The 26,694-nt window shown below is 37.2% G+C and overlaps 1 protein-coding gene across 4 annotated transcripts in view; it reads left to right on the top strand.

Moving 5' to 3' along the window:
• FAM208A (family with sequence similarity 208 member A) overlaps window positions 1-26,694 on the top strand; it is a 66,209-nt gene that overhangs the window by 10,609 nt on the left and 28,906 nt on the right. For all 4 annotated transcript variants that reach the window (XM_003358482.4, XM_013981800.2, XM_003358484.4 and 1 more), the window contains exons 2-11: window positions 818-963; window positions 4,681-4,773; window positions 6,468-6,540; window positions 7,225-7,316; window positions 7,800-7,961; window positions 9,821-9,945; window positions 12,978-13,009; window positions 13,742-13,847; window positions 14,972-15,075; window positions 15,156-15,259. In XM_003358482.4, the coding sequence (XP_003358530.2) occupies window positions 818-963; window positions 4,681-4,773; window positions 6,468-6,540; window positions 7,225-7,316; window positions 7,800-7,961; window positions 9,821-9,945; window positions 12,978-13,009; window positions 13,742-13,847; window positions 14,972-15,075; window positions 15,156-15,259 (1,037 nt within the window). The remainder of the gene's footprint in view (window positions 1-817; window positions 964-4,680; window positions 4,774-6,467; window positions 6,541-7,224; window positions 7,317-7,799; window positions 7,962-9,820; window positions 9,946-12,977; window positions 13,010-13,741; window positions 13,848-14,971; window positions 15,076-15,155; window positions 15,260-26,694) is intronic.

Genomic DNA, 26,694 nt, shown 5'->3' with positions numbered 1-26,694 from the left:
ACTAGACGAGTTTATGCACTGTATCTTATGAGCTGTCTTTAAGCAGTGTAGATTGCCTAATCCACTAAGCTTTGCAGAACTATAACCGCCATGTCTGCATGTGTAATGCCAGATGCTCATTGCTGAAGGGTTTTTTCCTTCAATGAATTAGTGTCTCTTTTGCATATTACAAAACGAGTGACAAGTAACTAGTTTTTTTCTTCAATGATTTATCTCTTTTGCATAATACAAAATGAGATGACTGTGATGCCTTTTTTTAAAACTCTATTTAAAATTCATATTGGAGTTACCGTCGTGGCGCAGTGGTTAAAGAATCTGACTAGGAACCATGAGGTTTTGGGTTCAGTCCCTGGCCTTGCTCAGTGGGTTAAGGATCCGGCGTTGCCATGAGCTGTGGTGTAGGTCGCAGACGCAGCTCGGATCCTGTGTTGCTGTGGCTCTGGCGTAGGCCCAGGGCTCTGGCGTAGGCCCGTGGCTATGGCTCCAATTCAACCCCTCGCCTAGGAATCTCCATATGCCGTGGGAGCGGTCCTAGAAAAGGCAAAAAGACAAAAAAAAAAAAAAAAAAAATCATATTAACAAACCCACAAAAATGTAAGAAACTACATTTGGGGAGTTCCTTTGTGGTGCAGTGGGTTAAGGATCTCATACTCAGTGCAACGGCTTGTGTTGCTGCTGTGGCATAGGTTTGATTCCTGGCCCAGAACATTCAACATGTCTTAGGCCTGGCCAAAAAAAAAGAGAGAGAGAGAGAGAGAGAGAGAAAGAAACTACATTTAAGATAAAATAATCTTTAAATTAATGTTTTTTATTTTAGCACTTTTTCAGCTGTTAACTCCAGGCTCTCGAGAATTTGAAGATGTTTTAAATATTCTCCATTCATCTTACCTTGAACCAACTTCAGCAACAAATTTTAACTACAAACGTGCTTGCTTGATACATAATGAGCTTTTGGAAAAGGAGGTATGTTTTAAATTGTGGTTTTTGTGAGATTCTTCAGAACCAGTTAACCTGGAATTTGTTTTAATTTCTTTGTTTTCTTTAAAAATCCTAAACTTTTTAGGAAAGCTAAGTTATAGAAGGGAAAACAAATTTTAAGTTCATTTTTCCCCCTGAACACTGTTGATACTGCACTACATTTATTTGTATTGTTAAATTAATGTGTGGTTATGTGAAATAGTTTCTTTTAATAAAAATGAATCTTAGGGATTGTATAATGGCTTAACTGTAAACTCATAACAAGGCTTTTTGCTTTTTCAAGCACATGTTAGTTAAATGGAATCCCTAAGAGCATACTGTGTCTGCATTGGAAGGTAATGAAATAAAATGTGTTTTCTCTTTTAGGTTGTGTTTAGTTTTTCCCTCAATTGTTGCATGGTAGTTGAATTATCTTAATATCATTAGAAATTCTTAGTGAAAAAGTAAGAACGAGGGCAACAGTTGAGCCTGTTAGTAAATTTCAGTTTGATTTATAAAATAGAATATTTTTTGAGTTTTTTTTTTTTTTTTATTATTTTCCCACTGTACAGCAAGGGGGTCAGGTCATCCTTAGATGTATACATTGCAGTTACAGTTTTTTCCCCCACCCTTTCTTCTGTTGCAACATGAGTATCTAGACATAGTTCTCAATGCTATTCAGCAGGATCTCCTTATAAATCTATTCTAGGTTGTGTCTGATAAGCCCAAGCTCCCGATCCCTCCCACTCCCTCCCCCTCCCATCAGGCAACCACAAGTCTCTTCTCCAAGTCCATGATTTTCTTTTCTGAGGAGATGTTCATTTGTGCTGGATATTAGATTCCAGTTATAAGTGATATCGTATGGTATTTGTCTTTGTCTTTCTGGCTCATTTCACTCAGTATGAGATTCTCTAGTTCCATCCATGTTGCTGCAAATGGCATTATGTCATCCTTTTTTATGGCTGAGTAGTATTCCATTGTGTATCTATACCACATCTTCCGAATCCAATCATCTGTCGATGGACATTTGGATTGTTTCCAAGTCCTGGCTATTGTGAATAGGGCTGCAATGAACATGCGGGTGCATGTGTCTCTTTTAAGTAGAGCTTTGTCCGGATAGATGCCCAAGAGTGGGATTGCAGGGTCATATGGAAGTTCTATGTATAGATTTCTAAGGTATCTCCAAACTGTTCTCCATAGTGGCTGTACCAGTTTACATTCCCACCAGCAGTGCAGGAGGGTTCCCTTTTCTCCACAGCCCCTCCAGCACTTGTTATTTGTGGATTTATTAATGATGGCCATTCTGACTGGTGTGAGGTGGTATCTCATGGTAGTTTTGATTTGCATTTCTCTTATAACCAGCGATGTTGAGCATTTTTTCATGTGCTTGTTAGCCATCTGTATATCTTCCTTGGAAAAATGTCTATTCAGGGCTTTTGCCCATTTTTCCATTGATTGATTGGTTTTTTTGCTGTTGGGTTGTATAAGTTGTTTATATATTCTAGAGATTAAGCCCTTGTCAGTTGCATCATTTGAAACTATTTTCTCCCATTCTGTAAGTTGTCTTTTTGTTTTCTTTTTGGTTTCCTTTGCTGTGCAAAAGCTTTTCAGTTTGATGAGGTCCCATGGGTTTATTTTTGCTCTAATTTCTATTGCTTTGGGAGACTGACCTGAGAAAATATTCATGATGTTGATGTCAGAGAGTGTTTTGCCTATGTTTTCTTCTAGGAGTTTGATGGTGTCCTGTCGTATATTTAAGTCTTTCAGCCATTTGGAGTTTATTTTTGTGCATGGTGTGAGGGTGTGTTCTAGTTTCATTGCTTTGCATGCAGCTGTCCAGGTTTCCCAGCAATGCTTGCTGAATAGACTTTCCTTTTCCCATTTTATGTTCTTGCCTCCCTTGTCAAAGATTAATTGACCATAGGTGTCAGGGTTTATTTCCGGATTCTCTATTCTGTTCCATTGGTCTGTCTGTCTGTTTTGATACCAGTACCACACTGTTTTGATGACTGTGGCTTTGTAGTATTTCTTGAAGTCTGGGAGAGTTATGCCTCCTGCTTGGTTTTTGTTTCTCAGGATTGCTTTGGCGATTCTGGGTCTTTTGTGGTTCCATATAAATGTTTGGATTGTTTGTTCTAGTTCTGTGAACAATGTCATGGGTAATTTGATAGGGATTGCATTGAATCTGTAGATTGCTTTGGGTAGGATGGCCATTTTCACAATATTGATTTTTCCAATCCAGGAACATGGAATATCTTTCCATTTCTTTACATCTTCTTTGATTTCTTTGATTAAAGTTTTATAGTTCTCGGCATATAGGTCCTTTACCTCTTTGGTCAGGTGTATTCCGAGGTATTTGATTTTGTGAGGTACAATTTTAAAAGGTATCATTTTTTTGTATTCCTTTTCTAATGTTTCATTGCTGGTATACAGAAATGCAACTGACTTCTGAATGTTAATCTTATATCCTGCCACTTTGCTGAATTTATTAATCAGTTCAAGGAGTTTTGGGGTTGAGTCCTTAGGGTTTTCTAGGTATAGTATCATATCATCTGCATACAGTGACAGTTTGATCTCTTCTCTTCCTATATGGATGCCTTTTATTTCTTTTGTTTGTCTAATTGCTGTGGCTAAGACTTCCAAAACTATGTTGAAGAGCAGTGGTGAGAGTGGGCATCCCTGTCTTGTTCCAGATTTGAGTGAGAAGGCTTTCAGTTTTTCCCCATTGAGTATGATATTTGCTGTGGGTTTATCATAAATGGCTTTGATTATATTCAGGAATGTTCCCTCTATACCCACTTTGGCGAGGGTCTTTTTTGAGTTTTGATTTAGGAAAAGCCAGCATGTATGATCCTGAGGTAATACAAATAAGGTGTTGAGAAATTTGTTGTGTGTATTGTTTTGTAACATACACGGAATACTACTAATTTTGTACTTTTGTAAGTTGAGCACTATCTGAATTTAACTTGCAAAGGATCCCTAAAGTGGATGAATGTTACCAGGTCCCAGAGGAAATTAAAATGTTGGTAGTTTTGATGTGGTTTCATGGTATGGTATTATATTTGTTAGTTTTATACGGAAATTTATTCTAAAGAGTAATGATATTATTGAAGATCAATAACAGACGGAATATTGTGTGTAAATCTGTTATATATGGTTTCTATATTTTGAATGTCTTTGTGAAAAAAGGGAAAGCTAGCAGTTTAGGGTACTTATCATTCAGGTGTACTAAGGGCAAGTCACTCTTTTATGTTAGAAATGGGTATGGAGTATGGCTTATGTACTTGATATTAAGAATGTAGTTATAAAGACATGAAACATTTTTCCTTTTCTAATTGAGTTTATGTATAGTCTAGAAGTTGGTCATTAAGTAGGTTTATTAAACCACCTATTGTATGCAAATCACCATGTTAGGTAAAACGAGAGATCCAAAGATAATTAAAACATGAATTTAAAAATCTGTGGGAGTTGGAGTATGGTAAAATTTTAATAGAAATTTAGTTAAAATTGTTAAACATGAGATGCTTCTTTGGCTGTGTATCCTTTGGTAAGGATAAAAAGCCAATTATAATGGCAAAAAAACTGAAATACAGAAATTATACGGAGAGAAATGATAATTTCTGCTTTGGTAGATTTGGAATTTCTTAGAAGTAAAAATCGTGAAACTCTTAGCTTGAAAAAAATCACATGCTAAGGAGTTGTTACAGATTTAATTTCATTTAGTTTACAGAAAAGAGAAGAGAACTGAAGTTTGATGGTCGTTTAGATAAAGAACTTTCAGAATCTTATGCATTTCTGATGGTTGATCGATATCAGGTGAGTGAACCCATTTTATTCAAAAAAAATTTGAGGGAGTTCCCTGGTGGTCTAATGGTTAGGATTTGATGCTTTCACTGCTGTGACCTGAGTTCAGTCCCCGATCTGGGAACTGATATCCCACATTAAGCAGCTGTATGCCATAGCCAAAAAAAAAAGAAAGCATTTTCATTATAAGTTACTAAGTTTATTCAATACACTTGATTTTTATAAACAGGTTTTTTTTTTTTTTTTTTTTTTGATATTTTATGGCCACACTTGCAACATTTGGAAGTTTCTGGGTCAGGGAGTGAATCTGAGCCACAATTGCATGGTGTGATCCTTTAACCCACTGCATGGAACTGGGAATCGAACCCACACCTCCACAGCGATCTGAGCGCTACAGTCAGATTCTTAACCCACTGTGCCACGGTGGGAACTCCTAAACTAACAATTTTTTGATATATAAATGGAAGAGATGGTTTAGTGTAGGGCAAGGTATTTCATTGTTTTATGTTTTGCTTTTCACATGGGTTCATTTTTTTCTTCAATCAAACCTATTTTTTGCTCCTAGAATGTGTTTGATAATGAATAATGTTCCCTTTATTGAAGAAGATTATTTTCTATATTGCTAATTATATGTACCAGAAACTATTTTTTCTCCTTTAATTGAAGAATATTTAGATGGAATTACTTTCTCTTTAAATATTTTGGCCATTCTAATTCTAAAAGGGGATTTATTTTTAGTTGAATTTTTTTAATTAACATATAGTTGATTTACTTATTGTGACAATTTCTGCATACAGCAAAGAAACCCAGTCATACAATTATATACATTCACTTTCTTATATTATCTTCCATCATGGTCTGTGCCAAGAGACTGGATATAGTTACCTGTGCTGTACAGCAGGATGTCATTACATATCCATTCTAAATGTAATAGTTTGCATCTATTACAAACTCCCAGTCCAGCACACTTTCTTTCTTCCCCCTCCCTCTTGGCAACCACAGATCTGTTCTCTGTGTATGTGAGTTTCTATCTTGTAGATACGTTTATTGTGCCATGTGGATTCCAGATATAAGCGGTATCATATGGTATTTTTCTGATTTACATCACTCAGTGTGAAAATCTCTGGTTGTGTCCATGTTGCTGCAGATGACATTATTTTGTTCTTTTTTATAGCCGAGTAGTATTCCATTGTGTATATGTACCACATCTTAATCCATTCATCTATTGATGGACATTTAGGTTGTTTCCATGTCGTGGCTATTGTGAATAGTGCTGCTATCAACATAGGGGTGCATATATCTTTTCTGAATTGTAGTTTTTTCCAGATATATGCCCAGAAGTGGGATGACTGGATCATATGGTAGTTCTGTATTTAGTTTTTTGAGGAACCAGCATAGTGTTGCTTTCCATAGTAGTTGTACCAATTTACATTCCCACCAAAAGTTCTAAAAGGGGATTTTTATATATGAATGGCATGATATCTGAGTATTTATTAGACCTGGCATAAAAAAATAAGGATTCCAGCTATGGTTATATAGAAAGTGTAAACCAGTTTCACAGTTGATATTTAGTCATAAACTTATGCATATAATTTCTATAATGTAGAACAGGTATAGTTTAGGAGCTAAGATTTTACTTAAAACAAGTTTATAAACTATCTCTTCACATTGAATGTATTATAAAGTGAAATGTTTTGTTTATTTAGGTTCAAAGCATATGTGAAAAAGGATTACAGGTGGGCCAGTCCAAAATAACAATTCTTGGCAGTCCTTCCATGGGTAATCTTTTTTCTTTTTTCATACCGATTATTATGTTGCCCTTTAAAAGCGTATCTAATTTTGCTGCAGTCCTTATAATTAAATTAATCTAGTCTTTGTCATGTTCCCAGAAAAAGGGACTAATTTCAGGTTCTGCAGTGTAAGATCAGTTTTATCCTTCTTTTCTGATTTTGCATACTTGAAATTGAGCAAGGATTATCTTTTTTTTTAATGTCTTAGTCCTAGTGATTTTAAAAAGTAAAAAGTTTAATGTTTTTTTCTGGTTTTATAATTATTATTATTTTGTCTTATTAGGGCCATACCTTTGGCATATGAAAGTTCCCGGGGTAGTGGTTGAATCAGAGCTACAACTGCGGTCTATACCACAGCCACTGCAATGCCAGATCTGAGCTACGTCTGTGACTTACACCACAGCTCATAGCAACGCCGGATGCTGAACCCACTGAGTGAGGCCTGACATGAAACTGCTTCCTCATGGATAATAGTTGGGCTTGTTACCAATGAGCCACGATGGAAACGCCTCTGGTTTTATTTTTGCTTGGTTAAATCTCAGCTGTCTTTGCTGTCATTATATATATATTTTTAAGTATCATGATCTCTTTATCATTAGGTTAAACATTTGGACTTTGTGTATTTGTGTCCTTATTAAAAGTAAAAAATCTTTAATTTTTCACTCTTTGCTAGGTGTCTATCTTTCTAGGTATGCTGATTTATTACAAGCCAATCCTTTGGAAGCAGGTGCAGTAGGCGATGTTGTTATATTTAAAATAATGAAGGTAATTTCAACTTCTGCATATCATATATCAAAGACTATTTTACTTGAATTTTAGTTGACCTTGTCTTTAGGAGTTTGACTGAATTAAAACCAGTGCCTGCTTGTGTTTCATATATATAGATACTTTTGAAACTTATATGCTATCTTTCATCTGAGCTTACTGAGCTTTGTTCTCCTTTCCAAAGAAAAGAATAAAGGAAAGAAGGAAATATGTTGATAATGTCACTTAAGCTAGTGAAGTGTTGTGAATACAATATTTCTTTGTTTTAAATTCACATAGTCCCCTCCCACCTTGTTGTTGTTGTTGTTGTTAGCTATCTTACTGCTTCAATATTGGTAAAAGTGTTGGGTGTTACTTTATTGCCATATACGAAGGGAAAAAACTGTTACAGGTGATCTGTATTTGAAGAGGTATTCTATAATATTAATGTCATGTAGTCAATAATTAGGTTTAGGTGGACTTAAAACATTTTCTCTATTTTAGGGTAAAATAAAGAGTATATATGACCCCATGGGTGTAAAGACTTTGGACTCTATGTTAAATAAAAGTGCTTTGGACCCAACACCAAAGCATGAATGTCATGTGTCGAAGAATGCCAATAGAGTTACGTCACTTTTGGCTTACAGAGCCTATGAACTTACTCAGGTAGGTGCCTGGATCCATTTTGGTGTTATGACCTCATATCAATGAGTTTGTCACTAAATTCTTGTAAATGTCTCCCTTTCATTTCCTTCTGCCACCACACTAGCCTAGACTCCAGTTTTCCACTTACTTCTGCCAGACACCAGTGATTCTCACTGTTCAGTATTTCTGAGGAAGCTTAGAAACATACAATGACTCTGCTCAGACTCTCCTCAGAGTATTATTCAGAATCCTTAGCCTAGCTAGCTTTCCCTGCCTGTAGACTGTGACCTCTAGTCTGTTTTTTTGTTTTTGTTTTTTCTTTTTAGGGTCACGGCTGCAGCATATGGAGTTTCCCAGCCTAGGGGTCGAATCAGAGCTACACAGCCACAGCAACGCCAGATCTGAGCCTCATCTGTGACTTATACCACAGCTTTACAGCAACGCTGGAACCTTAACCTGTTGAGCAAGGCCAGGGATCCCACCCACGTCCTCATGGATACTAGTAGGGTTCATTAACCGCTAAGCCATGATGGGAACTCCTAGCCTGTTTCTTTTAATATGATTGCTGCTCTCACCAGTCTCATTTCCTATTGAAGCCTTGGCTTCTCCTGGCCTAGAAAGGTCCTTCTAATAAAATATTTCTCATCCTTCAAGGTAAAATTGATGTCCCTTGAATGATCTTAATTCATATTACTTTGTACTATTGACTTAATATATACTTTCTATTTTTATTAGCATTTTTCTAAAATGCAAACTTAAAATTTATATTTTAAGCTTCATTCAGATATAATTGATTTAGAGTTAACTACACTAATACTTAAAAGTGTAATAATTGAATTTTTGTCGTGTTTTTATATGTTGTTTGACTATAAAGCGATGTTATTCTTTTTAACAGATATATGCAAATGGATTCTAAGTGAAAAGCAGTAGTGCTAACCTCCCTGGAAATGGCCTTTCTTCTTTTTCCTTTCTTAACTCTTACTTTATTACGTAATATAGAATTTATTCTTCCTCCTTTATTTTTGAATAATTTCACTGGGAAAGCCCTATTGTTGGGGGCTTTTAGCAAAAATTGTATTCATTTGATTACCTTCTGGACAGTAGTAGTATTGGTAGATGTAAAATAAAACTATAAGGTAATTACTGGTTTTTCTAGCAAGACCAGTTAACTGGCTTGATGTTTCCCAAAAATTCTAGGCATTTTTTAGAGCAATAGCAACATTATTGAAATCAGTAGTTTCCCAAGGGAATGGACTTTGAAGGACAATGCTTTGTTTATAAACTAGAGTCATTCTTTTTAATGAAAATCACTAGACTACAGGTCAGAAAATCCTAATCTAATGAATATTATGAATGAGTGTGAAGGGGAGAGGCAGATGGCTAATAGGAAGAGGTTCCAGCTGCCTTTGTCACCTATGTTTGTAATCTCTACCACCTCCCCTTTGTTGCTTTGTCTGTAGTTGGAGTCAAGACTGTTTTTCTTTAGAAGTAATGAACAAAATGGTAGGGTTGTTTAAGATTGTGTTCTTTGTATTTTATTTTTTATCAAATTAGTTTTCAGGGCTGACCATTTGTTTAATTTTCATATGGAAATTTGTTGCACATTTCCAGTGGTCAGCTCCTCAGAAGTAAACTCTTGGAATACCTATTAGTATCCTGACATCTGACATAAACATAGAAGCAGAATATTTTATGTCATAAAATGAATATAAAGTGCAAAATTATTTTAATTAAATTGACAAGCAGTGCTTAAAGATATTTTCTGTTAAAGGTACTTAAATGACGTTGTATTTCTCTAAAATCAGGCAGATAAATAGAAGATTCCACTTTGTACTTCTTGCCTTCTTAAAGAAGTTACCTTTGCATTTTCTTATTTTTAGTATTATTTTTATGAGTATAGCTTTGATGAGCTAAGGAGAAGACCAAGACACGTATGTCCATATGCAGTTGTGTCTTTTACTTATAAAGATGATATACAAACTCCGAAGTTCATACCTTCATCAAGGTAAGACTCATACATTTTAGACATCATATAGAATGGTACTGTATCCCATATCCTGCACTGCTGAGTTGGGAGGAACACTTGGTTTTATTTTTTTCCTTCTTCTGATACTAATTAGGTACATGAGTGCTTGTGATGACTTTTAAGAAGTCAGTTAAAAGGAGAGATACTTAAACCATGTGAAGACAAACATTGAAATGTACATAAACCTTACTGGTTAACCTTTTCCCCCTGATATTAAGGGTTTGCATAATTGCATAAATGTAGTTTTTAAAAGTGAAATTTTGTATATTAGCTCTGGAAATGGAAAGCTTCTACAGAGCCTTAGCCCCATTTCAAACTAATTAAATCAAATATTGCAGAAGGAGCCTAGGCGTTGGTAGTTTTCATAAGTTTTCAGGAGATCCTTACTGCCAGTCAGAGTTAAGTATATACCATTGATGATTTCTTATAAGTTATAAGGTGACCAAATACAAAGCAGTTTCTTTTTTTCACCCCCATGGGGTGATTCCAGAAAATGGTTTGGCAAAATTGAATATGTAAATTTACAGAGCTCTAAGTGAAACAGTTAATTAAATATTTACTTATTTACACTAAATATTCATGTTTAAAGTTGTGCATAGTATCTATCAACTTAGAATTACTGCTATCTATCTATCTATCATCTTTTTTAGGGCTGTACCTGCAGCATATGGAGGTTCCCAGGCTAGGAGTCAAATTTGAAACCACAGCCATAGCAATGCCAGATCTGAGCCACATCTGTAACGTATACCACAGGTCATGGCAACACCAGATCCTTAACCCCCTGAGCCAGGCCAGGGATCGAACCCAAGTCCTCATGGATACTAGTCGATTTGTTTCTGTTGAGCCATGATGGGAACTCCATTTTATTATTTTTTTTGTCTTTTTGCCTTTTCTTGGGCTGCTCCCGAGGCATATGGAGGTTCCCAGGCTAGGGGTCTAACCGGAGCTGTAGCCACAGGCCTACACCAGAGCCACAGCAACGCGGGATCCAAGCAGCGAATGCAACGTACACCACAGCTCACGGCAACGCCGGATCCTCAACCCACTGAGTAAGGCCAGGGATGGAACCCGCCACCTCATGGTTCCTAGTCGGATTTGTCAACCACTGAGCCACGACGGGAACTCCCCATTACTGCTATTTTAAAAAGCCACATTTCATGAAACTAATATCTTTGAGGACAACTTTTTTTAAATCAGTTGTCAGATCAGTTTGTATTGTTTTCATTTAAGTTGAGATCCAGCCCCTTTTTGGTTCAGTGAATAGCTTTGGAACCATCTATACACAAATAGCGATTCATGTAACATCCTGACAATTGTGGAGTTCCTCTTGCGTCTCAGTGGATTAAGAACCTGACTGGTATCAACGAGGATGTAGGTTTGATCCCTGGCTTCGCTCAGTGGGTTAAGAATCTGATGTTACTGCAAGCTGCACTGAGGTGGCCGATGTGGCTTGAATCCAGTGTGGCTGTAGCTGTGGCTGTGGCTGGCAGCTGCTGCTCTGATTCAACCCCTAGCCTGGGAACTTCCAAATGCTGCAGGTGTGGCCCTAAAAAAAGAAAAAAATCCTGCAGTTATCATTTTTGTCTTCTATTTCTTATTTATTTATGTGTTTTTTGCTGGCCCCATGATCCCCATGATACGTTTACTGTAGTGCCTTTCAACAGTGATTTGGCGGGGGGCACTCCTGTGGCATATAGAAGTTCCTAGGCTAAGGACTGAATCGGAGCTGCAGCTGCTGGCCTACACCACAGCCATAGCAATGCAGTATCTGAGCTGCATCTGTGACCCACACCACAGCTTACAGCAACACCAGCTCCTGCTGAGTGAGGCCAGGGGTCGAATCCTTATCCTCATGGATACTAGTCAGGTTCTTAACCTAGTGAACCACAATGGGAACTCCCTCAATAGTGATCTTTAAAAGACACTCAGTACTTAATATGTGGTTCTACCCCCAGGAATAATGATTGTTAATTTTCTTTGTCTTTTTGATTCCATCTGTTGACCCTCCACATCATTTAAAATAAGCATTGATTGGATGTCTTTGTTGTACCTTGAATGTTGCTGTGAATGCTGTTTCTTCTTCATTCCTCAGTTAACTGCATAGATTACACCTACACTGTCAGAGAGGCCTTCTGTGATTTTTTTTTTTTTAAAAACCTCCACCCCCTTAGTTTCTTTCTTCCTTTTATTTGTATAGCAATGACAACTGTCATTATCTGGTACACTATATACTTACTTTTTGATTGTCATTTCTCTTCCTTAGGAGATTATAAGCTCTATGAAGGCAGGGGTTTTGTAATCCTGTTATATAGAACTGTGCCTGGCAAGTAATAGGAGCTTAGTAAATATTTGAGTGATGAATGAACATATTTAAATATAATTGAGGCTATTTCTTTGAACGTCATCACCAAGTAGAGTAATTGAAGGAGACCATTCTCTCCTAATGGCTATTTTTGGGGAAAAAAATTCCTTTAAATTTGGACAAATATGATAATTTGAGCCAAGTAAGTAATTTTGGTTTTTCCAAATAGATTTGGGTTTATTAAATGTTGTAGTAAGTAATTTGTTCTTCATACTTGGAGGAAAGGATTTAATTCTCTTGTTTGAGTATGTCATTAAAAATAGCATTTCTGGAGTTCCTGTTGTGGCGCAGTGGTTAATGAATCCGACTAGGAACCATGAGGTTGCGGGTTCGGTCCCTGCCCTTGCTTAGTGGGTTAAGGATCCGGCGTTGCCGTGAGCTGTGGTGTAGATTGCAGACGCGGCTCAGATCCGGCGTTGCTGTGGCTCTGGCGTAGGCCTGTGGCTACAGCTCCGGTTAGACCCCTAGCCTGGGAACCTCCATATGCCTCGGGAGCGGCCCAAGAAATAGCAACAACAACAACAACAACAACAAAGACAAAAAGACCCCCCCCCAAAAAAAAAATAGCATTTCTGTCAAGGTCCTGAATGTTAACTTGTATGTTTAGCAATCAGTAATATCTCTTTTCTTTTTAAAAATTTATTTGTAGATCTAACAGCTTTAATGCAGATAGAAACACAGGTAAGGTTCTTACATTTCTTTTCTTTAGTTTTATAAATTGAAAGAATATGTAGATTAAAAAATAACTACATTGTTTTATTTTTTATAATGAATGAGAATCTGTAAAATATGAAAAAGCTTGAGGCTGTGTTCTGACATAGTATCAACATTTGGTCAGTCAAACATAAGGTCTCTTGAGAATCTGCTAGTGCTGTGAATAGACCAAAAAGTTTTAGCACTTTGGATGATAAAAGTAAAAAATAAAATAGGTTTCGTCACAACTCAGCCTTTTAAAAGTATTAAATACGTCAGTTTTAGGATTTAGAAGAGAGAAGATTAAAAACAGTATTGACTTTTTGTATCTTCAAGTTTCTCCACAGTGTAAAGAGCTCCAGTGGCTGTTATAAGACTTTGTGAGGGATTCGTGTAGTTAACCAGGCCGAATATAGTCTCCTTTGCAGGAAGTAAGAGGGGCAGGGCAGTTTTAGTATTGTCTTTGCTCCTCAGCTTTCTGGTAGAGAGAGGACATTTAGACAAATTTGTTACTCTTTTTCCTGTGGATAATTTTGTAGGGGGAAAGATACCTGAAGCAAAAATTTGTAATATTTGAATTCTCTGTATGCGAGTTTTTTTGGTGTTTATTGTTATACTTAACCTGTGTTTCTGAATGTTTTTCCCCTTATTTCTAGTTAACATGTATTTGTTTCTAAGGCTTCCAAGAGGCTGAGTTGTATCATTATTCTTTTTATTTAGAAAAATTTAACTACACATTGTGGAAAGGACAACTTTTGAATAAAGGAAAGCTTTTGTGTTATATTTCTCTGAGGTCAGCCACTCGTGCTTTTTTGCCTATCAAGCTGTAAGTATAAGAAAATAGCAATTAGTGGTTGCTAATTATTGATCTCTTTCTTATAGTTAAATTTTCTTTTTCCTAATTACTTTTTCTTCCATTGGAATTTGACTTTGGTGTGTAAGAACCTAAATATAAATACTGGTTTGCTTTAAAAAACATGGCTTTGGTAACTTTGGAACTTAATTGGCAAAATGAGCCCTCAGCCCATCTGTCTTCATTTATAGATGGGCTAAATAGTCGTACACATTTATGGCATAAGTTTTTTTTTCTTAATTGATTGTAAATATTAAAAGTGATTTATTAAAGTATTGTCCTCATTAGATACATTTTTCATTTAGCAATTTGAACATGATAGACTTAAAAGTTATTGATTCTTTGTTGGAAACAGCTTTATGTGGTGAGTTAAAATTTATAGGCTGTATTTAATCCTGTGCAATGTATGTTGGAATAGAAAGATTTAAAAATGACCTTTTGGGAGTTTCCATCTTGACTCAGCGATAATGAACCCGACCAGTATCCACGAGGATTCGGGTTCCATCCCTGGCCCCACTCAGTGGTTTAAGGATCTGGCATTGCTGTGAGCTTCAGTGTAGGTTGCCGATGTAGTCTGGATCTGACATTGCTGAGGCTGTGGTGTAGGCCGGCATCTGTAAGCTCTGATTTGACCCCTAGCCTGGGAACTTCCATATGCCACAGGTGTGGCTCTAAAAAGCAAAAAATAAATAAATAGAAAATAAAAATGATCTTTTGCTACCAACACAGTAAACATTATGGACCCTCATAAGTGATTGAAAATTAATTTGACTGTTCATACTTGAATTGTCTTCAATAAAATGACAATTTTTATCCTTTGTGGTTAGTAAAATTGGCCTATTGGATTAGCTTCTGGCTTAAAGATGGAAGGTTGGTAATATTGCCAGGCTGTCTAGTAGCTACCTGTATATATTTCCTAATGTCCCATATCAAATATCAGGTATGATGTTAGTAAATATATTCTTCTGTATTCTATCTAGATAATTCTTTGTGTATGTGTCTGTGTGTGTGAGAGAGAGTGAGTGAGCAAGAGAGAGACGACATTGCTAGAGTTAAAAATACAGGTAGGCAAATATGCCTTTTCAATTTTCTTTCAGTCCTGAGAAGTTAGATGTTGAAACAGTTATGAGTATTGATCATCTGAAACAGAAAATCCCTCCAGCACTGTTTTATAAGGAAACATACTTAGGTCCAAATGAAGGTAAATTAATTTAATTTTACTAAAATATATAAGAAGCAGACTTGATTTGAGTATTTACTTTGTATTTTTTCTCATGTCAGTTTTGAAGAATGGAATGTATTGCAGCCTTTATGAAGTTGTAGAAAAGACAAGAATTGGAAGCAACATGGAAAGTTTGCTGCAAAAACTAGAGAAAGAAAAACTTGTGAGTGAAAGGTTTTAAAATGTTCCTTATTCTCCCTTAGAAATAGGCATACAAATAAGTGATTATAATAATATTTAAGTTTCTTTCATTTTTGCCTCTGAAAATACTGCACAGTCTCCTCTGTCTTAGTTGCTGCCATTTAGTTAATTTTACTGTGGCCTCTGGTACTTTTCTTTTTAGTCATGACACTAGATGGTCTGTAGAGGCCAGTCTTCCCCATGAAGTATCTTACTGTATTTTATGACTGATGGTCAACAAATATTTATTGATTATCATGTTTTTATCAGGATGTATAGTTTTAGTAAAGAATGAGACAAGATACTCTGTCTTCCTGGATCATGAGATAGAGTTACTCAGATAGGTGTGGTTTGTTCGAGTAGAGACAGTGTCTTATTTGAAGATTCAAAAGGAACAATGCACTTGATTAGGTTGAAAGGATAAAAGAACACTAGAGTAGATGCAGGAAAGTGGTAAAACATGAGGCTAGAAAAATATGTAGGGGGCTGTTTTCTGCTGTGTCATTCAGGTGCTGAAATGTTTGGACATGAGGGCTTCATCCTGTAGCAGTGGATTTAAAGAGAGTGGAGTGAAGTTTTGATTGTGTATGTAACATGATCAGATCTGTTTCGAAAATTGACCTTGGTTACTCTGAAGAGAATGAGAATGAGTTAAAGGGGGAGATGAGATAGGAAACTATTACTTTAGAGGGGAACTATAGGTTAGATGAGAAAGGACAAAGAAGAGTGATTTAAGAACTAGGTAGTATCTGGGAGAGTTCTCGTTGTGGCACAATAGAAACAATCCACCTAGGAACCATGAGGTTGTGGGTTCGATCCCTGGCCTCACTCAGTGGGTTAAGGATCTGGCATTGCTGTGAGCTGTGTTGTAGGTAGCAGACATGGCTTGGATTCTGTGTGGCTGTGGCTGTGGCATAGGCCGGCCACTGTAGCTCCAATTGGACCCCTAGCCTGGGAACTTCTACATGCTGTAGATGCAGCCCTAAAAAGCAAAAAAAATAAAAAGTAAAAATAAGAATTAGGTAGTAACTGATTTATTAGATAGTATTTCAAGTTTGGGTAGACAGACTACTGGTCAGATATCAGATTGTGATGATTCAGGAATGAATGGAAAATGAGTATGTGATGCTAATATGTATAGTTTAGCCGAAGGAGAGGAGGCGATTGCAGAGGAGAGTGGATATTCCAAGGTTTCTGTTAACAAAATTGGGTGAGCTCATGTTTAAATGTTGATAAGAAATTCCAGTAGAGAGGGAGAAAAGTTTTTTTGCACAAGTGTGTCATTTACATAAATTTTAAACAGTTGGCATCTTTTTACTTCTCACCTTGTTGAGCCTCAGTTTCCAGGGCATCAAATGGAGAGTTCTATCAGTGATTTTCAGAACCCGTAATTTCACAGATGGCAATACAGAATTTCATTGTATGCATATATACTTGCTTAACCAATCCATCATTTATAGATAGGAGAGTCAAATTATGTAATAAATTTGTAGGCAGAGTGGGTACACTAAGGAATTTATAGACACCTGGCAGTATTTTTTAGGGGGTTCATGCCCGCGGCATGTAGAAGTTTTCAGGCCAGTGGTCGAACCCACACCACAGCAGTGATGCAAACCATTGCAATGACAGTGCTGTATCCTTAACTTGCCACAACACATGGGAATTCCTACTAACTTTTTTTTTTTGGCTGCTCCTGTGGCATGTGGAAGTTCCTAGGACAGGGACCAAATCTGAGTTGCAGCCATGAATTGAACCTGAGCTGCCACAGAAACAGCACTAGCTCCTTAACCTGCTGTACCACAGCCGGAACTCCTGAATATACCTTTATATTTATGTTTCTTGTTTCTCTCCAAAAGCTTATCTAAATGCAAGTATTCCTCATTATCAAAATCTTTTCAATTCCTGAGTTCATAAAATGAAAGTTTAGGTAGTAGGTTTGGATCCAGATCTCTTTGGTTTTTGAATTTCAGGGAAATTAGAGAGTGGATTTATCACTTTTGAGTAACAGTGACAAGTTTATCAGAAAATTACAGTATCTTGAATTTCAAATAGTGAGAATCAGGATACTGGCATTTTGTTCTTCACCTGAGCAAGTGTTAATATTAGGTTTGTGGAGGACTGGGTCCTGCCAGAATCAAGAAGGCAGAGTAAGATCCTGGATCTTAGAGTACACGGAAATTCCACAAGGATCCAGCCATTACGCACATCTAATGAATCAGTGTGTGGTTGGTTTTTTTTGTTTTTGGCCATTTTGGGGCCGCATCTGTGGCATATGGAAGTTCCCAGGTTGCTGAGCCGTGATGGGAACCCTGAATCAGTGTGTTTTTTGTACCTACCCTCTTTCCTGCAATCCCCTTTGGGAATTATTCTAACTATAGCTACTTTGGTCATAGTTGTCATAATGGGAGGTGCACTGGGGTCTCTTGGGTTGTTAATTTTATCCCGAATACACACAGGAGATGTTCTGGATCAGAGACTGATTTAGTGAATACCTCATAGTAAGTAATAAATATCTTGGCTCTTTGCCCCATTTCCTACCCTTAGGGCAATGCAATGAGACTCGGATCAGTTACCCTAGACGAAGGATGAGGAAAAATTATTTTTCTTTGCTAATAATGGGAAGGAGGCAGCTATCTCCCTCTGTTCTTAAAAAGGTCTCCTTGAAATGTAATGAACATTAACTCCAACCCTTTGGTGAATAAATAGAATCTCCTTAAGAGCCATTTAGCCTTCTTAGACCTAAAGAGACATTTCCAAGTTCCCAGAACTCATTCGTTCTTATTTTATTTTATTTTTTTAAGGGCTGTACCTGAGAGGCACATGGAAGTTGCCAGGCTAGGGGTCAAATCAGAGATGCGCCTGCTGGCCTGTGCCACAGCCATAAAACGCCAGATCCGAGCCATGTCTGTGACCTACACCGCAGCCCGCCCGATCCATAACCCACAGAGTGAGGCCAGGGATCGAACCTGAATCCTCATGGATACTATTTGGATCCTTAACCTGCTGAGCCACAGTGGGAACTCCTTGCTCTTCTTATTTCTTTGCTGGCCACACCCGAAGCATGTGGAAGTTCCTGGGCCAAGGATCACACCTGTGCCACAGCAGCAACCCAAGGTATTGCAGTGATGTCTAACCCACTGAGCCACAAAAGAACTTCTCATTCGTTTTTCTTAAATACCTCGGGAGATAGCTCTCCAATCTTCTTGGCACATTGGATTTATTAGCCTAAAAATCTAATCTATACTGTAACCGTCTATGTACTCATTTGGCACTTTGAAGATATGAGAAATTTAACTATTCTTTTGGATCAGAGCAATTAACTAGATAGTTGGCAACAGATCTAATTTTTTCAAATATATATAACTTAAATTTTTTTTTTTTTTTAAATTTTGAAATTTTTTGTCTTTTTAGGGCCAGACCTGCAGCATATGGGTATTCCCAGGCTAGGGGTCAAATCAGAGCTGTAGCTGCCGGCCTACACCACAACCCTACCACAACGCTGGATCCAAGCCGTGTCTGCGATCTTCACTTAGAGCTCACGGCAACACTGGATCCTTAACCCACTGAGCAAGGCCAGGGCTTGAACCCGAGTCCTCATGGATACTAGTCAGGTTCCTTACCACTCAGCCATGACGGGGAACTCCCAGATATAATTCTTAAGGTATGTGAAAGAGAGAGATATTTCTCGGGGAAATGAAAGCAAACATTCCCTGTCTTTATGTTGTATATGTTTATGCATGTCAAAAGGTTAGGGCTTATTTGCAGGACACTGTGTTCAGAGAATTTGTTTTTCCAGAGGGAGATTTATAAAATAGGTAAATTTATAGAGTTCTCTTTTGGTTTTTTTTTTTTTTTTGGTAAAATTAACTTTTTTTTTTGGTCTTTCTCTCATTTTAGGGCCACACCTGAGGCATATGGAGGTTCCCAGGCTAGGAGTCCAGTAGGAACTGTAGCTGCCAGCCTACACCACAGCCACAGCAATACAGGATCCGAGCCATGTCTGCAACCTACACCATAGCTCACAGCAACGCTGGATTCTTAACCAACTGAGTGAGGCCAGGGATCGAATCTGTGTCCTCATGGATGCCGCTCAGGTTCGTTAGCTGCTGAACTACGAAGGGAACTCCTCCAAGATTAACTCTTAAAACTGATTTTAATACAAGCAAAAGTATGAGAGATATCCCTAAAATCAAATATTGTTCCTGATGTGAACATTCTGTGTGTCTCCTGGTGCACATGTATGAGGTAATTTTCTCTCAGTATATATCCAGTATATTAGATTTATTATCTGCAAGTAAAATTACTGAATCATAATGTATGACTGGCTTTACAAGATAAGGCCATATTGTTTGAGTTGTGCCAATTTATTATTATTATTATTTTGCTTTTTAAGGCCGCACCTGCGGCTTTTGAAAGTTCCCTGGCTAGGGGTGGAAACAGAGCTACAGCTGCTGGCCTATACTACAGCTACTGTAATGCGGGATCCCCAACCCATTGAGTGAGGCCAGGGATGGAACCCAAATCCTCACGGATACTAGTTGGGCTTGTTACTGCTTGAGCCACAATGGGAACTTCCAAGTTGTACCAATTTATACGTTTAGTACCAGCAAGTTCCCACTAATTCACATCCTCATAATTACTTGGTATGGTCAGATTTTAGCAAAATCTTGCCCAACTGGTAGGTATAAAATGGTATCTTACTGTGACTTTTAAGTTTTATTTTCTTGCCATATGATGAGTTGATCTTCCCTTCATAAATTTATATCTTTTAATGTTCAGCTGCCTATTTTCCCTTTTGAGTGGCTTATGTTTATTATCATTAAAGTATAGTTGATTTTCAATGTTGTGTTAGTTTCATGCGTACAGCATAGTGACTGTTTTTACAGATTATGTTCCATTATAGAGTGGCTTGTCTTTCTTTTTTTTACTGATTTGAGGACTTTCATATGTATTTTGGGAACTAATACTCAGCTGTGTGCTACAATTTTGTCATAATTTACGCTTGCCTGTCTATTCAGTGTTTTTTTTTGAAGAATAGATGTTCGTGACTCTCATGTAATTGAATTTATCTGTCTGAATGTTAAGCACTGTTTGTGACTTCTCTTCACTTGCCTTTAGGTCTTAGAGATACTGCTCTGTATTTTTTTTTTTTTTAATGTGTTGTGATTTTGCCTTTGGCACTTAAATCTTAAAAAAAAAATGTATATGTATTGTTTTTTATTTTTGTGTGATATGATATAGGAATCCAACTTCACTTTTTCCCCAATATGAATAACAAGTTGTTCCTGAACCATTTTACTGAATGTTCCATCCTTTCTCCACTAAGAAGTCTTGATATCAGGTAGGGCAAATTGCCCCCACTTTCTTCATCCTTTTTAGGAGTGTTCACTATTTGAGATTGAGCCTCTTCCCCGCTCCCCCCCCCCGAAAATTTAAAAATCAGCTTGCTTTTTTCAACAAATTTTAGAATAAGCTTGTTAGTCCCCCTCAACCCGACCCCCCCCCCAAAAAAAACACCCTATTGAAATTGTATTAAATCTGTATACCATCTTTGAGAGGATTGACATCTTTGTGATACTGTATAATCCATGAACAAGATCATCTCTTTACTTTTTTAGGATATTCTTTTAACAAGAGTTTTGTATTTTTTCTAGATACAGGTCTTACTCATTTTTTGTTAGTTTTGTCCTTAGGCATCTTATTTTCCTTGATGCCGTTGTAAACAGTATTTTCCATTTCTGTACGTTTTGTTTGTTGTATATATAGAGATATAATTGATATTTATATCAATATATGTATATTTATATTGATTTAATGTCAGATCAGTATATGAAATTTGAATAATTTGTTCATTTTTGTACATTCTTTGGGATTGCTATTTAGATTTCTTCTTATTTTTTTGTCTTTTAGGGCTGCACCCACAGCATATGGAGGTTCCCAGGCTAAGGGTTGAGTCAGAGCTGTAGCTGCTGGCCTATACCAGAGCCACAGCAACACCAGATCCAAGCCTCATCTGCGACCTACACCACAGCTCACGGCAGCGCCAGATCCTCAACCCACTGAGCGAGGCCAGGGATCAAACCCACAACCTTATGGATGGTTCCTAGTCGGATTCATATCCTCTGTACCATGACAAAAACGCTGCTATTTAGATTTCATTATCTGGGAGCAACATTATTTTGTTTTTTTCTCTCTAATATTTATGCTTTTTATGTCTTTTTGGTGCTTCTGGCAGTTTAGTATTTCTATATGATCTTTGGTTTATTTAATTTAATTTTATTTAAGTATGGTTGATTTCTAATGTTGTATTTCTGCTGTATAGCAAAGTGATTCAGCCATACATATACACATTAGGATCCTCTAGTAAAATGTTGTGATTGTAGGCAACCTTCTTGATTTTCAAGAGAATACTTCTAACATTAACCACTAGGTAGCAAGTATGCACTAGAATTTTTTTTTTCTTTTCTTTTTTCTTTCTTTTTTTTTTTTTTTTGCCATTTCTTGGGCCATTCTTGTGGCATATGGAGTTTCCCGGGCTAGGGGTTCAATTGGAGCTGTAGCCACCGGCCTATGCCAGAGCCACAGCAACGCGGGATCCGAGCCGCGTCTGCAACCTACACCTCAGCTCACAGCAATGCCGGATCCTCAACCCACTGAGCAAGGCCAGGGATCAAACCCGCAACCTCATGGTTCGTAGTCGGATTCGTTAACCACTGCGTCATGACGGGAACTCCTGCACTAGAATTTTTATAGGTGTCTTTATCAGTTAAAATTTTTTCTTATTTTTTAAACAATAAATCGGTTTTGAATTTTACTGATTTTTTTTTTAATTTAATCGAGTGGTTACATGGTATATTATATTAGGGTTCACCAAAGGAACAGAACCAGTAGGATATACAGTCAATACTTTAACAAAGTTGCTTTGAACTGTGCAAGACCGTTTGAACAATTTTTTTTTTTTTCCCTCCAGTAAGCATGTACTATAGTACTATATGATCCATGATTGGTTGGATCTTTGGATGTGGAACTGTGGGTATGGAGGGCCAACTATAGTTCTATGCCGATTTTCAACTGCATAGATGTTCCACTAACCCTCACATTGTTCAGGGGTCAACTGTGTAAACATAGAAGGAGATTTATTGTAAAGAATTGTCTAACACAGTTTTATGGAAGCTGAAAAGCCTCAGTATTTGTAGTTGGCAGGCTGGAGACCCCAGGAGAGGTGATGGTTCCATTTTAAGGGCTAGCAGACTTGAGACAGGAAGAGCTAATGTTTCACTTTGAGTTGAAAGGCAGGAGAAAAACCAGTGTTCCAGCTCTAAGGCAGACAGGCAGAAGAATTACCCCTTATTCCAGGAAGGGTCACCCTTTGGTTTTAATCACACCTTCAACTGGTTAGATAAGACTCAACCACATTTGGAGAGGGTGACCTGCTTTACACAGTCTATCCGCATATTTATATATAAAACTCGTCCAAAAAGTACCCTCAGAAACACCTGAAATAAAGTTTGACTAAGTTATGGACACCCTGTGGCTCAGTCAAATTGACACATAAAATTTACTATCACACATAGTATTTATCCTGTAAACTTAATAAGATGAATTTTATTTATCTTTTTTTTTCAGTATTAAACTGTTCTTTTGCTCCTGGTTTAGAATACTTTCCCCCACTTTTAAAATATACTTGGTTTGCTGTATGACTTGTTTTTCTTAGGAATTTTGTATCTGAGATGATGAATGAGATTGACCTACACTTTTTCCTTTGGTATTGTCCTTATTTAGTTTTTGTAGCAAGGTTAGACTAGCTTCTCAGAATCATAGGTAGTGTTTCCTCATTTTGCAAAAATGGATATATATATGATGAGAACAATCTGTCCTTTGTATGTTGTGTTGCACTTAACTGCAAAACAGCCTTTAAGATGTTTATGGGTGATTTTAAAGTATTGATTCAATTTTTTAAAAAATAGGTCAGTTTTTTTAATTTCTTCTTGGGTCAATTTGGATTTTTTTTTTTTTCGAAATAATTGAAATTGTCCATTTCTTCTATGTCTTTAAATTTATCAGACTAGAATTATTTAATCGTTTTAATAGCTACTGTGAGCACTTTTACATGTAGTATTTTCATTATGCTGTCTCTTAGTAGTCCTGTTCATCAAAGGTTTGTTGATTTTGTTAGTCTTAAGAACCAAAGTGGTTTTGACCCTCAGTTGTACCTTTGTTTTCCTATTTTATTAATTTTAGCTTTTAGTTTTAGTCTACTTTGGGGGGGGGATTATTTATTTATTCATTTTGGACTTTATGTTAGAAAAATCATCAGTGAATTTTGAGTTACAAGTACTACTTTAGTTGTATTCCACTTTAAAAAAATTTTTTTTCAATGGACGCACCCATGGCATATGGAAGTTTCCTGGGCCAGGGACTGAATCTGAGCCACAGCTGCAGCTTCTGCCATAACTACAGCAATGCCAGATCCTTTAACCCACTGTAGCGGGCTGGGGATTGAACCCACACCTCTGCAGCAACACAAGCTACTGCATTTGGATTCTTAACCCACTGTATCACAGTGGGAACTCTTCTACATGTTTTAATATGTAGTATTTGCATTATTATTTAGTTCTAAGTAGTTTCTAGTTTCCCTTATGATTTCTACTTTGACACATGATATAGAGGTATATTTCTTAATTTCCAAGTGTATGAGAATACTTTTTCCCCTTCTAATTTAATTCCATTGAAATCAGAACAGATAATTATTTGAAATTTATTGAAATTTGATTTAAAACCACTATGGTCAGTTTTTATACATGCTCCCTCTGTATTTATGAAAAATGTGCATTTTTTCTTTCTGGCTACATCTGTGGCATTTGGAAGTTCCTGGGCCAGGGATCAAATCTGTGCCACAGCAGTGACCTAAGTCACAGAAGTGATAACGCCAGATCCTTAACCACTGGGCCACCAGGGAACTCCAAAAAGAAAAATGTGTTTTTTAGTAGACCCCGGAAACACAATTCTGGGTTGATAGCTATTTCTCTTAGAACTTTGTATATACTACAATATTTCCAGGCTTTTTTTTTTTTTTTTTTTTTTTTTTTAAATCTCCATTCCCATGGCACATGGAAACTTGTGGGCTAGGATCAAACCCACCCTACAGCAGTGACCCAAGCTGCTGCAGTGACAATGCCAGATCCTTAACCTGCTGCATCACAGAACTCCTTCTGGTTTTTATTTTTGTTGGGATATCTGTGCTTAGTCTAATGGTTGTTTCTTTATAGGTCATCTTGTCTTTTGTTTTGTGGATGTGCCTGCAGCATGTGGAAGATCCTGGGTTAGGGATCGAACCCATGCCACAGTAGTGACACCATCCATAGCAGTGACAACACCAGATCCTTTCACTACTAAGCCACCAGAGAACTCCATCTGGTTGCTTTTTTTTAAACTTTGTGGTTTTGCCGTTGCATTAAAAATACCTACGCGTAGATTTCTTATTTATCCAGCTTGGTATATATTGTCTTTTCATATCTGTGGAGTTATATATCTTTATTTCTAAAATATTGTTAGTCATCATCTCTCTGTACTTCTCGTTCATTCTCTTTTGATTGCTTTTTAGGACTCTGAAGGATCGTATGTCAGACTTTTTCATTCGTTCCTCATGTCTGTTAACCTCTTGTGTTTACTGCCTTGTTTATCTGCACTGCATTCTGAGTAATTTCATGATAGCTATCTTCTAGCTTACAAATTCTGTCTTTAGCTGTTTAATCCAGTCGTTGAGTTTCTAATTTCACAGAAAATATTTTTCATTTCTAAAAGCTTTACTTCTTCTTTTTGAGATCTTCCTGACCCCTTTTTAAAAGAGATTTTCATTAATTCTTGCAGAAATATTTATTGAGTACCTGTTATGTGCCAGGTACTTTTCTAGGAGGTAGAGCTTATGTTCTGATATTCTTTGCTATTTTTAAAAATTGATTCATCATTTTAGCCAATTTTTCTTCTTTGTCTTTTTAGGGCGACGCACATGACACATGGAAGTTCCCAGGCTAGGGGTCGAACCAGAGTGGTAGCTGCTGGCCTACGCCATAGCCGCAGCAACATGGGATCTGAGCTGCGTCTGTGATCTACACCACAGCTCATGGCAATGCCACAGTCATGATGGGAACTCCCATTTTAGCCATTTTAAAGTGTACAGTAATGGAGTTCACATTGTGCATCGGATATGAATCCAACTAGTATCCACAAGGATGTGGGCTTGATCCCTGGCCTCGATCAGTGGGTCGTGGATTTGGCATTCCCATGAGCTGTGGTGCAGGTCACAGATGAGGCTTGGATCCCACATTGCTGTGGTTGTGGCTGGCAGCTGTAGCTCCGATTCAACCCCTAACCTGGGAACCTCTGCATGCCGTGGGCGCAGCCCTAAAAAAAGAAGAAAAGTTTTTTTTAAAAGCGTACAGTTAAGTGATTTTTAATAGATTTACATTGTTGTGCAGTCATTGCCACTATATTATTCCAGGATATTTTCATCATCATGTAAAGAAACCTCATATCCACTAAGCATTCGCTCCCCGTTCCATCCTCTCCTTAGTCCCTAGCAACCACTAATACTTTTTGAAGTCCGTCCTTACAGCAGGTATCAGTCTTTTATTTCACTGTATGGGTAACACCATGTTTTGCTTGTCCCTTCATTGTTATTTCCACTCTGGCTATTAGGGCATTGCTGCTGTGAACATTTGTATAACAGTTTTTGTGTGAACATCTTTTCATTTTTTGCCACATTTTTTAAAACATTTCATACCTGTTTAAATGTATATTACATTTACGTATTGCATCTGTAGCCCTTGTGTGTTTGAATATGTTGTTTTTTGCCTGATCTCACTTAGGGTAGCTTATTTCTTAAGATTTTGAGCTTAGTATTTTATATTTTCAATTTGTTTTTGTAATTGTACCATATTACCTATAATGTTATCTGGAAAGCCAAAAGAAGTAGAATCCAGTAATATAAATCCACAGACTGGGTTAATACTGTTTTCTAAGGGAGAAGGAAACAGTAAATGGCAATAAATAGAGACATCAGGAGTACAGAGTTCATAGCTGTTCCTGTTCTGTAGGATTGAAAGTATTTCTTTGGACAAGGCCACAGATATTAATTACTGCTAGGGCTTCTGTCTGCCTGCGTGTTGTTTCTGGGTATTAGATTCCCTGAATTCTTTGGGTCTCTGGGGACAGTGAGTCCCCTTAGGGATCTAGCATCTTTAAGCCACTAAAGCCAGTGGGTTTTAAAAAACCTGATATTTGGAGTGATTGAGAAGAAGTAGTCTAATTGTTTTTTCTCAGCAACCATAAAAATACAGCTCTTACTCATGTCTACCAACTTTTCTGACAAACAAAGAGTTGGGCAGAATATTAAAAGGGACATGATATATAAAACAT

This window comes from Sus scrofa, chromosome 13 (assembly GCF_000003025.6).
Source record: "Sus scrofa isolate TJ Tabasco breed Duroc chromosome 13, Sscrofa11.1, whole genome shotgun sequence".
Taxonomy (NCBI): domain Eukaryota; kingdom Metazoa; phylum Chordata; class Mammalia; order Artiodactyla; family Suidae; genus Sus; species Sus scrofa.
This window is presented reverse-complemented; position numbering and strand designations above follow the sequence as displayed.